The sequence below is a fragment of the Centrocercus urophasianus genome, unplaced genomic scaffold, assembly GCF_019232065.1.
Source record: "Centrocercus urophasianus isolate 14NV4802_14NV808 unplaced genomic scaffold, USGS_Curo_1.0 seq_1033, whole genome shotgun sequence".
Classification (NCBI taxonomy): Eukaryota; Metazoa; Chordata; class Aves; order Galliformes; family Phasianidae; genus Centrocercus; species Centrocercus urophasianus.
This window is the reverse complement of record NW_024884180.1, coordinates 13,432-25,645: the sequence shown is the minus strand read 5'-3', so window position 1 is coordinate 25,645 and position 12,214 is coordinate 13,432. Positions and strand designations below refer to the sequence as shown.

General features: G+C 38.6%; 1 protein-coding gene across 1 annotated transcript in view; it reads left to right on the top strand.

Annotated features, from left to right (window-relative positions):
• ARRDC3 (arrestin domain containing 3) overlaps nt 1-8,451 on the top strand; it is a 13,346-nt gene extending 4,895 nt beyond the window's left edge. The window contains exons 3-8 of the mRNA XM_042831723.1: nt 722-869; nt 2,100-2,202; nt 2,557-2,813; nt 3,188-3,350; nt 4,177-4,331; nt 5,678-8,451. Coding sequence (XP_042687657.1) covers nt 722-869; nt 2,100-2,202; nt 2,557-2,813; nt 3,188-3,350; nt 4,177-4,331; nt 5,678-5,734 — 883 coding nt within the window. The 3' untranslated portion in view covers nt 5,735-8,451. The remainder of the gene's footprint in view (nt 1-721; nt 870-2,099; nt 2,203-2,556; nt 2,814-3,187; nt 3,351-4,176; nt 4,332-5,677) is intronic.
• Nucleotides 8,452-12,214: the final 3,763 nt, after the last annotated feature.

Genomic DNA, 12,214 nt, shown 5'->3' with positions numbered 1-12,214 from the left:
GAAAGGTCTGGAGATTCTTCCAGAGTTTTTCTCCAAATCTCTTAAACGAATTTAATTAGTCTTTTAAAAGTTCAGAGAGCAGTAGTCCTGATAATTCTGCATGTGTGTTCATATAATATGTAAACAAAGGTGCATGTATTTTGTATGCAGTATAAACTTTATTAAACTGCTCATATTGGAGTAGATGAGAACTGGAAGGTACTTCTGATAAACTCTCTCTAAAATCAGAACCGTCATTTGAAATACATACTTAAAATTATACGAACTACTGCGTTCAGTAACAGCTAAAAGAAGACTCTGAGATAGTAGCCAAGCAAACAACAAACAATTACTTCAAAATACAGTATTCAAACCAGTTGATACTGTTACTAATTTTAAGTTGGTAGTCTTAATGCAGCCTTAAAAGGGCATGGTGGATGTGAAAGCGGCCTCTTGAGTTTAAAGGAAATGTGAACTCTGCTGGCATTTTCTAGTATAATTCTTAAATTGATTCTTAAAATCGATACGAAACTAAATTAGGGTGAATTGGAGATGATTTTTTCTCCCATCTTTAATTTTGAATTTTGCTCAGATATGGAAACTTTGCAAATAAGTTACGCTTCATTAAGTACTACAGTGCATTAAAGGTGGAATTCTACATACTAATCCCTGATCTGATTATATCATTATTATAAAGAGTGAGAAAGATTTTACTCAGTTTTGACCTTTGTGTCCTGCACAGACCACTTGCTACCTCATTCGAAGGCAGACATGGCAGTGTGCGCTATTGGGTGAAAGCCGAATTGCATAGGCCTTGGCTTCTACCAGTAAAATTAAAGAAGGAATTTACAGTCTTTGAACATATAGATATCAACACTCCTTCATTACTGGTAAGAATTGACAAAATTGCTCATTCTTTTTTTCTGACATAAAAATAAGTAAAATACAAGAAAGAATATCAACATTGAATTTTATCTAATACCTATTTACTGTTTTTTAATGACAGCTGATCTTTTAAGTACTATATCAGTTTGGCAACTCTCATTACTGCTGTTTTGATGTTATTCTGTACCTGGAGTTGCTTCATTTTTAAGATATGTAAGATACCTTTGTCAATTTAAAATTAATACTATGAAATTGTAATTTTTCTTTAAAAAGGAAAATTTTTGCTAACTGTTCCTCTTCAGTTTTGAATCATTATGGAAGGAACAGTATAACTTTAAAGAACGTTTTAGTGAGAGACTGCTAACTTAAAAATGCAAAGTGAAAAATGTACTGGCATGCGTAATTTCCATATGGATGGTTTTCTACCAATGGGGAGAAATTATCACAATTCTATACCATCTTTTTCAGAAATGTCATTTTTATTAAAATCCTAATATCGCAACTGCTTCCAGTAAGGAGCTGATTCCAATTTGGCTTAAAATTTCTCTTTTTTTTTTTTTTTTTTCCCCCCCTTTTCTCATACTAATTGATGGGAGGGGAAAAAAATGAAGTCCATTGAAATAGGTTTCTTGTGTGTATGAGTGAAAAACCAGATTTGCAGAACAACATCGGCCTTGCACAAACTCCATTAAAATCAAAGGACTCCCGTTTGACTTTAATGGGCTTTGGATCAAATCCGAAATCCTGATACCATGTAAATGAAGTCTGTTTATTATAGATGAGACAGTATTGTTCAAAAACTGAGAAAATCAGAAGAGTTAAGGTTATGGTACTTTAGCTCAGTTAATGTTTCTGAAATGCTGTGTAATGGGAAGTTGGAAGACCTTCCAGTAGGAAGCTTTGCCAACAATATGCTGGTTTATGTAGGCTATAAGGTATGTATCTTTTGAGATACATATTCTCTTTCACAGTCACACACTGTTTTAAAAATGACAGTAGTTTGGAGGGTGGCAGAAAAAAATTGTCAAAAGAGCAGTGAAATAGGACATGCTGTGTATCTGTACAGCACCATTTAAATTGCATGATGGTTTTTTATTGCAAATGAAACAAACTTTGCTTGTCAAAATAAGTAACAGTAAATACATAACAGAAATAATCTTGAGGTATTGATTAAAATATATGAGCACATTCACTGAACTCTTAACTAAACTGCCTTTCATGTTCTTTTTTTGCAGTCACCCCAAGCAGGCACAAAAGAAAAGACTCTCTGTTGTTGGTTTTGTACCTCAGGCCCAATATCCTTAAGTGCCAAAATTGAAAGGAAGGGCTACACCCCAGGTATGTAACAGAAGTAATTATAGGAAGTGGTTTTGCTTCCCTTTTAAAACTACTTTCATATAAACAAAATACTGAAACTGCTCTTAGCATCTCAGTCTACTTTCAGCCATTGTCTCAGTGTATTGTTGAAGAGTGCTGGTTGTGTTTCCAGATTGTTGAAGAATGTTTGCTTCCATTTCAGTTATTCATTATTTTTTCTGGATTAGCTCATGCTGATCCTATTCCTTTTACTACCAATGGATGTTTCTAAAGGTATAGCAGAGTCCAGAGCATTGTAACAATATCAAGAAAATGGAAATTTGCTTACGCTGCTTAGTAAATTCCAGCTTCACATTAAATTCTGTTTTGTTTCAGGTGAATCAATTCAGATCTTTGCTGAGATTGAAAACTGCTCTTCCCGTGTGGTGGTGCCAAAGGCAGCCATTTACCAAACACAGGCATTTTATGCCAAGGGAAAAATGAAGGAAGTCAAACAGCTTGTTGCCAACCTGCGTGGAGAATCTTTATCATCTGGGAAGACAGAAACCTGGAATGGAAAAGTGCTGAAAATTCCACCTGTTTCCCCTTCAATCCTTGACTGTAGTATAATCCGTGTGGAGTATTCACTGATGGTATGCTGGAGCATGTTTAGTTTCCATTGTCCTAAAAAATCCATAGCAAAGCTTTTTATGCTAGCTACAAAAAGAATGCATTTCCAAGTGTTAGTATCCCAGCAGGTGTTTTGTAAGTAAATTTGACTTAAATCATATAGTTTCTTAAACAGCTGTGTTGTGTTATCTAAGCAAATATGTCATGAGTAGATGACGCTTGTGTGTAAGCTCATGTTAAGAATCCTGCTCGTAAATGGAATTTGTCTCCTTAAAGACATGCACGCTGAAACTGACAGTTACAAACAAGATCTTCATGGAGAATTTCATGGCAAAAAGAGTTATCAGATGAATTACTGACTCATGTACATTGTAATCATATGTCTCTTTTTGTTTAGGTCTACGTTGATATTCCAGGAGCCATGGATTTATTCCTTAACTTACCACTGGTCATTGGTACCATTCCTCTACACCCGTTTGGTAGCAGGACATCAAGTGTGAGCAGCCAGTGTAGCATGAACATGAATTGGCTTGGTCTGACACTGCCTGAAAGACCAGAAGGTAATTTGACAACACAAATCCTAACCAATTTGCTAGTTCTGTTGCTTTTAATTTTGTACACATTATTCATTACTGTCATCTTAACAGATCCAGATTACATCCTTTAATAATGAAATCCCCACGAAGTCCCTTGTAGATGCTTTCTTGCCACCTGCTTGGGTTGGATCAGAATTCTTTTCCTCCTTAGCTTTCTCTCTGTACAAAGTAGTTGTTGTCCAGCTATGTAGAAGTTGCTGAAGGCAATAACACAGGATTCCACTGTCCCTGTGCAGAAGTAATTCTCTTTCCAGTATCCTAATTGCATCCTTAGTTAAATGACATTGTAACTCGTAATAAAACCAGTTTCTGGTATTTTTTACTAGTCTTAACTAAAGTCTTAGTGAGGAGATGCTACTCTTGTCAAAGGAGAGTCTCCCTTAGCAAGGGATTAGCTCCTTTCTGTGTTCTCACATACATTGATAAGCACTGTTTTACTACTAAGTCATGCATTTCTGGAGTCAAAGGTTGCATTCAGTTCCTTCGTGCCTGTCTGTACAGAAATATTCAGTGTTTGGGTTGTGCTTTAAGTATGAGGATTTAAAGGGTGAGAAGCTAATTAAGCTACAGTAAGCAGATGTTACTAAACTTGAGCATAATGTTAGAATAAAATAAAGCAGCCTTTTCTTAGTCTCCCTTTTATATTCAACATTTTTTTTTTTTTTTGTCACTGCAGTCACTTATTTACCTGCTGATGCATCTTGGAATAATAAGTTTAATATTTCTCATGTTATGTATCCTGACATGCATAAGAACTGTTGTTCGAACTGCGTGTACCTTTTCCCTGCAGCACCTCCAAGCTATGCAGAAGTGGTCACAGAGGAACAGAGACAGTCCAGCCTGCCACCTATAGCTGCTTGTGATGACTTTGAGAGAGCAATGCAAGGACCATTATTTGCATACATCCAAGAATTCCGCTTTCTGCCTCCACCACTCTATTCAGAAGTAAGCACCTCAAACTAAATGAATCAACATATTCTCTTACTGAATCTGTATTCTGGAATATGTGAAGTGTCAGGGAAAAAAAATACTAAGAAGTTGAACCAGCAATGAATAAGGCAGCTACTTTCTTTTTTCTTGTGAAGTTACCAATGATCTGTATCAATAATCTTCCACACCAATTCCCAAACTCTTGTTTGAAATGACAGCAACATGTTTTTATGTACATGTATACACACAGCCAGTTTAGCAGCCTTACATATAGAATGCAGTATTTTCATGTAATGATAGAAAATTTCAGTTGGAAGTGACCTTTAAGATCATGTAGCTCCAACCCCTTCTATAAGCAGGGACACATCCCACCAGACCAGGTTGCTCACAGTCCCATCCAGCCTGATCTTGAATGCTTCTAGTGGAGGAGCACCCACAATCTCTCCAGGCAGTCCGTGCCGGTGTCTCACCACCCTCACAGTAAAGAATTTCTTCCTAATACCCAGGCTAAGCCTATGCTCTTCCAGTTCAAAGCCTTTCCCGCTTGTCCTGCAGCTACATTCTAATGTTGCATTGTTCAGTGCAGCATTTCTATAGGCCCTATAGAGGCACAAAGTACTAATATTTTCCAACTGCTAAACAGGCAAAAAAAAGTTTAGAAATCTTTTCCACATCTGATTCTGTGTATTCATAAATTCTGAAGCCTGACTGGGGGGGAGAGGGGGGGAGAGGGGACAAAACTATTCTTTCTATGGTTCCTTAGAAGTTCTGATTGTATTTTTAGTACTGTAAAAGCCCATGATAGAACTTCCAAAGTTTCACTATTGTTTTTGAGGTAAAAGCAGTGATAGAGGACAAAAGAGTAGTGTCCTTTGGCTAATGCTTGCCTGAATGCATTTAGTTAAACAAACAAAAAAAAAAAAAAAGTGGTATATGGCATGATGCACTTTTTCCCTTTTTTTTTTTTTTTTTTTTTTTTTTTTAAACCTCTTGAAACAGTTCTGAGTGGGCAGAAGGCTATTTCTTTGGTGTGTGAGGCTTCTGTAAGAGCTGTTCTGCAGCTTAATTCTTAGTCCTGAAGTTCTGTTCATCTCAGGTACTTAAAGATTTAGAAAGGGACCTTCCTGCCTCACCTCCTCCCCATTGCCCACCCCCCAATTCCACCATTCCATTGGAGTACAGAATTTATTATTCTAATTACTAGTACTGATTACTAAATCTGGCATTCAGGGTTTTCTAGTAATTTCAGTAATCCCCTCTGGATTGAGGATGGGATGTTAACATTGTCTTCAAACTTCTGATACATTTTTTTTCTGTAGCAGGTTCTAAAATAACCTCAATTACTTTTTTCCTCTGTTTAGATTGATCCAAACCCAGATCAGCCTACAGATGACAGACCATCTTGCCCTTCTCGTTGAAGGAATCCATAAAAAGCTGACTTGACTTGGGTTTTGGATCATACCTGCCATGTTGAAGGTCAAGGCGTTGCAGTGGAGACACTTTAGAAGGAAGTGGTTTTGCTCTTGCCTGTATGGTGAATACATGAAAACAACCTGTGATTATGCTTTGAAGCCTACAATAACATTGTAGGACTGCTCCACTTGCTTGAAGACCTGAGCTTACCCTCTCCCCTCCCCTTTTTCTCATTTAAATACTGGCACATACTAGGAGCAGCCTTACTAACCTATGGTCATGTGTGTCAAAACACTCAAACCACATTGCAAGAGAGGGATGGCTTTCTCTTATGATTTTGAAGATTTGCACATGCTCATTGCTTATTTTGTGCGGTTCAGTGTCACTACAGCTTTTTCTCATTTATGCCGCACTGTTGTTACCCCCCCTTCCTTCCCCCACTTGTTTGTGGTCTGCACAAGAAGGAGCAAAAAAAAAAAAAACTTTGACAACAAAAAAAAAAAAAAGAAAAAAGCTACGGACTTTGACAAATGCACTGACTCTTTCTTTTCTAATTTAATGTAGCCTGGACTTTACCTGCATATGCACATGCTCAGAATTGTCCTAGTAGGCTGGTCACGTATCACCTCTTCAGCTTGGATCCTGTTGTGGATTTATTTACAAACATCAAATGCCTTCAAGCCAATCCTTCTTGCTGTATGTTTTGCAGCCTACTGTAGTAGATAAGCAACATAATGGGGATATATTAGGGTTGGGGGATGGAGAGATAACAGAAGGAGACTAATAGACTTTGTCAAGATTGTATACCTTCTTGATTTCTTTAAGAGTTTGTTGCCTTTCTACTATTATCGCAAAGCAGCATTTTGTTACAGACTGCCTAAAAATCACTTAATCTCAGGTGAACTCATCACTTGCCAAACTGTTGAAATGCTATTTGTTTTGTTACGTTGCACTGTTTAGTTACTTCCTTGTTTTGTGTGTGTTTTGTTTTAGTTCTTTATTTGAGAGGGGGAGCTGCAATAGGGACATACACAAAAGTTATAAAAACCACCCTCATTCCCTTTTTTCTTTCTACATTATGAAAAAGAGATGTTTAGAGTTGAGAAGCTTTAAAAAAATAGAACTAATAAAGGCACAAGTGAAAGCAGCACCAGTAAACACCAGCTGAGCCTCAAAAGAATTCCAAAAGGAAATAGGCAAATGCTGTCCAGGATTCACAGGCAGAGAGATATTTCAACTAGTAGAGATGGGAAGAGAAAGTAAATTTATTTTTATACATAGTTACCTAATCACCAAAAATACTATATATTATGAGTCTCTAGTAGCAAGTATATTTCAACTGCAGGAAAAGCTTGGACTATGCTAAGAGCTCAGTTTGTGCACTTTGTATTATCTTCAGGGTTTATGATACTGTATAGTAAGAATAGAACTATAATTAAAGTGGGGGAAGAAGATCAGTGTTACCAGCCATACATGGGTGTTAGTTAGCTGAGAATTGCTTCAGTAGTTGCATTTTCTGTGGTACTCTCTCAAGAGCTTTAAAACAAAAGAGCCAGTTTCAGCATGTGTTCATTCAGAGTGCAAGAAATGATGCAGAGCACTCGCCCCTGATTGTACCCCTCAGAAGTAAAGAGTGCACTGGAGCCATTGTATCTGCTAACACAAATACCAGCACTTCCATGCCTAGAGATTTATAAAAGTCAGCTTCCCTTTTTGGAACTCGTGTAGCACAGACCATTAACAAAGGGACACGCTTTTGGTATTGACCACTTAAACAGATCGAGGACTAATCCATCATGTCTCTATTTCCTTGTGCAATAAAAGCTCAGATGGAAGGGGGATAGAGGAAGCTGGTGTTCTGCGTGGTGCTTGTTCTTAAAAATCTCTGCCTTCTTTTTTAAGGCTTCCTGCATACGACACAATAGGCTTTTCCATAAGTGGCCTTTACGAGAACATGAAAGAAAATTCATGTTTCAAAAATGATGACAGGGTGATAACATATGAGTCGCGTTTTAAGTGATTCAGTTAAAAGTTTGGATTTTGAGCTAGAATACTGGACAAGAAGGAAATTGGGTGATGTCTTACGTTACTAGGCCAATTTTGTGAATGTCCCTTCTCTCTACCCTCTCCAAACAGACAAAAAAAGCTAAGGGGATCGTTGGCATAAAAGGGCATTTGGTGGTTTTACTTTTTTTTTCCTTTTTGTTGTTGTAACAGACTAGGGAACAATTTCTGATACACATAGCATTAAAGTTTTTACCACAATACAATGGAGAATTGCATATGAAGCAGGATTGACCAATATAGTAATTGACACGGCTTCACAGCCTTTGTGATTGGAGTGAAATATTCTGTAACTTTATAAAGTAAAAAAATTCTGTTTGAATTCTTAGTTTTTCAGAGGCATTACTCTTCCACAAGTATTGGTCAGTTCTCAGCATTATAAAACATGAGGTTCACAGTTATAGCCCAGTATTTTATATAGGATTCTGATCTGAATTAGGAAAAAGTAAGTAAAATCCAAACATTAGAGAAACAAAGTGCAATATTAAATGTTTGCTTTATAGATTATATTCTATGGCTGTTTGTAATTTTCTTTTTTTTTTTTTCTTTTTTTTTTTTTAGTTTTGGTGCTGAATATGTTCTTGTAGACTCTGTTTTAAGAAAACAATATGTGGAAAACAGTTTAATTTTTTTCCTATTGCTCTTACTTGTGGAAAATAAACTTTTTTAAAAAAAAGACATCAGATGTCATCAGTGTAAGCCATATTCTTTTCCGTGTGACCTAAATCATAAACCCCGTTTGTAGGAAATTGCAGGTGTAAGTCCCATATATGTATACTGTCAATACTGTCTGGTGGGCAGGGGGGAGGCAACGCACAGCCAGGTAGGGGTGGGAGGAAGTGAGGGGATTCTTTCAATGTTTGGAAGCTGTTACTTCACAGGTGGGTTTTGGCCACGCGGTTTGGTGAAATGGGGCCAGGAAAGCGCCTCCTGCTGTTCCCTTGACAGCCCGGTTTCCCCAAGTGCTGAAAATGGCCACCTGCTCTGAGCGCGCTGCCAGCGGTGGTTGAGTGCAGTATTACAGCTCCCAAGTGCCTGTTGTGGCATCCTGCTTCCGCATACCGCACACAGCTGAGCCCCGACAGACGGGATTATCGTCATCCGCCGGTATCGCCGGCTGGCCTGACCTAAGAGGAGGGTCATCGGGCTAGCTGGCGTGCGCTGCTCCTGCCGCGGGTGGGCAGGCGCTGAGGACCCGGCACTCGGGGTGCTGTGTCCCACGTTAAAGGTGCAGCTGCTGGTGGGGTCAGCCCCAGCATGTGATCCAACTCTTTGCTTCACTCCATGAAACGAGGAGTGTTTCAGAGCATTTCAAATTACTCGTGAATTTGTAAGTATCAGTGATGGAGACTGCAGGAAGACCTAGTTTGCTAGCTTTTTTGGTGTTTTTTTGTTTGTTTGTTTGGTTGGGGTTTTTTTGTTTGTTTTTTTCTCCTCTATAATAACAGCATTAGACCAAAAAAAAAAAAAAAAGACAAAAAACCAACCAAACCCAACAAATGTTATCACTTGGGACTCCATGAAATGATGGCAGTCATGGTGATGATTTCATACCAGGACAACCCTTTTTAGTTTCTAATTTCTAAAGGCATGTGGCAGTGTTAGAAGTTAAATTAGCATCAGTGTCATTTAAGGGATACAGGTCTAGCAGTTTCAGGCAGTGTTTTCTTCAACTCCCTTTATGCCAAAACTTCTTCTTAATTATTCTTTTAACGTTTAGAACTATTAAAAAGCTGGAAATTAACAAAGCTTTGTTCTTTGACGTCTGGATTTTTTTCAAAGCAAGCTTTTTTTTTAATTATTCTGAGTATCAAAATACTTGTGCATGCATACGGATCTGTTAAACCAAGATGTGAAACTAATGGCCCTTCCATATCTGCTGTCCATGAAAATGTAAAGATTTCAAGCTGCAGTTGTGCAAAACTGACCCTCTTTAGCAATCCGTACATACCACTTCCTAACTTCTCTTCTGGGCTTTGTAGCCAGGAGGAGGTGCTGGAATTTGCTCCGCATTACAGTTCTTCCACAGTTTTCCCTGTGACAGCAACTTAGGAAGAAGGCACATGGTCAGACAATGCTTTACCCGCCCTCCATATTATACCCTTGAAATAGGAAAATATTAATTTCTTCTCCCAGAAGTCAGTCACTCCTGGACCTGCCCAGCTACAGCCTGCTATTTTTAGACCTGGATCTCCTGAGCTAGCAGACACCAGGACAGAGCAGCAACTTCTGAGCTGAGGCCAGATGCAGCCATGAAACCTGAGTTGGACGGTGAACCTTTTCATTTAATCCAGCTCGCCAGGGAGGACTCAGAGCACAGAAGGATGAGGCGCTTTCAGTTTAGTTCAGGCACCTCGGTATTGATGTCTGCATACTTGAGTGAAGAATGGGACATAGACAGCAAAGGTGAGAGCTTAAATATTGCATAAACTTCAAGCAATTTAGACTTTAAGAGGGAAAGAATGTAGATTAAAAAAAAAAGGACTCAGAGCACAGAAGGCTGTACCCCCACCCAGGAAGTAATCTTAAAGAGCAAAGACAAGTATTAAGTGTTAATCCTTTTTTCACAGAAAACTGCAAAAATCTCTCTGGGATCACTGTGAGCAAGCAGTGAACCCAGCCATGAGCTCTCTGGTGTTTCATACTCTGTTCCTTCACCAAATGCTCACAGTCGAGGAGGCCAGGTTTTTTTTGACTTAATAAATTTTACTTCTGAAGTTTATTGGTGAATGTGATGTCAGTCAGTATTTCACCAAAGAAATGATTCTTCTGTTTTCAAAGAATATATGGTGGAAGTAGAGGAAAATGTCCCTGCAAATTCTAATACATTATTGTTTTTGTTATGCAATTGCCAAGTTCTAAGCAAGGCCTTGCTGTCACCAGTCTGCCTGGATTCAAAATGAAACTTTCCACTGTAGATGGATGGCTCAACAATGGTGAAGGCAAATTTGTCGTGCTTGCCTACCAGCTAGCAAGCAGCATTTGATAAATCCTTCCGTGGCTCTTCTAGCCCTGTTTTAGGAAAATATTTCTCCTAATATCCAACTTGAATCTCCTCTGGCACAACTTAAGGCCATTCCCTCTTGTCCTGTCACTGTTACCTAGGAGAACAGGGGGCCTGCCCCCACCTCACCACAACCTCCTTTCTGGCAGTTGTAGGGAGCAATAAGGTCTCCCCTGAGCCTCCTCTTCTCCAGACTGAGCCATCCCAGTTCCCTCAGCCACTCTTCATAAGACTTGTGCTCCAGACTCTTCACAGCTTCATTGCCCTTCTCTGGATGTGCTCCAGGGCTTCAGTGTCTTCTCTGCAGTGAGGGGCGCAACACTCAACAGTGTACTAAAGGTGCAGCTGCACCAGAGCTGAGTACAGGAAGATAATTTACACCATTAAGGTGAAGACAGGAATGGCAGTGTTGTTGCTGTCTGTTGTGCTGTCATGCACAAGACACCATTACATGTGACAGGGCTGCGTTCCTCCAGAGCAATTCATGGTTCATCAGTTGCACATCACAAGGGAACCCTCCCAAGGAAATGGAGAAAACAATCCTCTGCCCTGGCAGAACTAGAACAATGTAGTTTAAACTTCTAAATACAGCACTGCTTATTTTTCATCCAATTTTTCCCTCTTTTTCTCCCTTATAATTCAAATTAACTCAAAACCGGTAACGATCTTCCCTAACACGGTTGTCTTCTTTTTTCTGTATTTTATTCAAACTTTTCAGTGCCCCAAAATACCCTAGTTTGGTGCTTATCTTTGCGCCTATATCCTGCACCAACGGTACCACCAAACATAAAGCTCGGTTTCTTCAAACAAAAAACAAAACACCTTTTGCCTACCTTCTTTACTTGAAATGCCTCCTAGAGTGCAGTGGAAAAGCATCGCACATTTTCTCCTCAAAACCATATTTTTATTGAAAAATACCAGGACTGATGGATAGAAAGAAGATGTGAATTCTCATTAAAAAAAAAAAACTTACGTTTTATTCACGATATGACCTCATCAATTGGCAGCAGCAATATGGTAATGAATCTAACATATTTCAACACTTTTATCCTGAAATATCTCAAAATAAAAGCAAATTAATTCACCTCAGTGGTGAATTTGTTGGAGGTGGAAAGCATATACTGGCTCAGTTGATGCTGGAGCATGCTGCAGCTATCTCATACCTTTCTACCTGGGAGATAACATGTCCTAATACTGTGCTACAACAACATACACAATCCATAAGAAAAAAAAGAAAAATCAAGCTATAAATCGACTTACAAACATAGTTTTCACACAACTAACATATGGAAAGCCTATTCTAATGTAGGCTGTATTACCATATACTTGTGCTCATACTTTTTGTTTACAATCTGCAATTGGAAAGTCATTTTAAAACACATTCATTTATTTGGCATCTCTTTGGTGCTCTTCCATG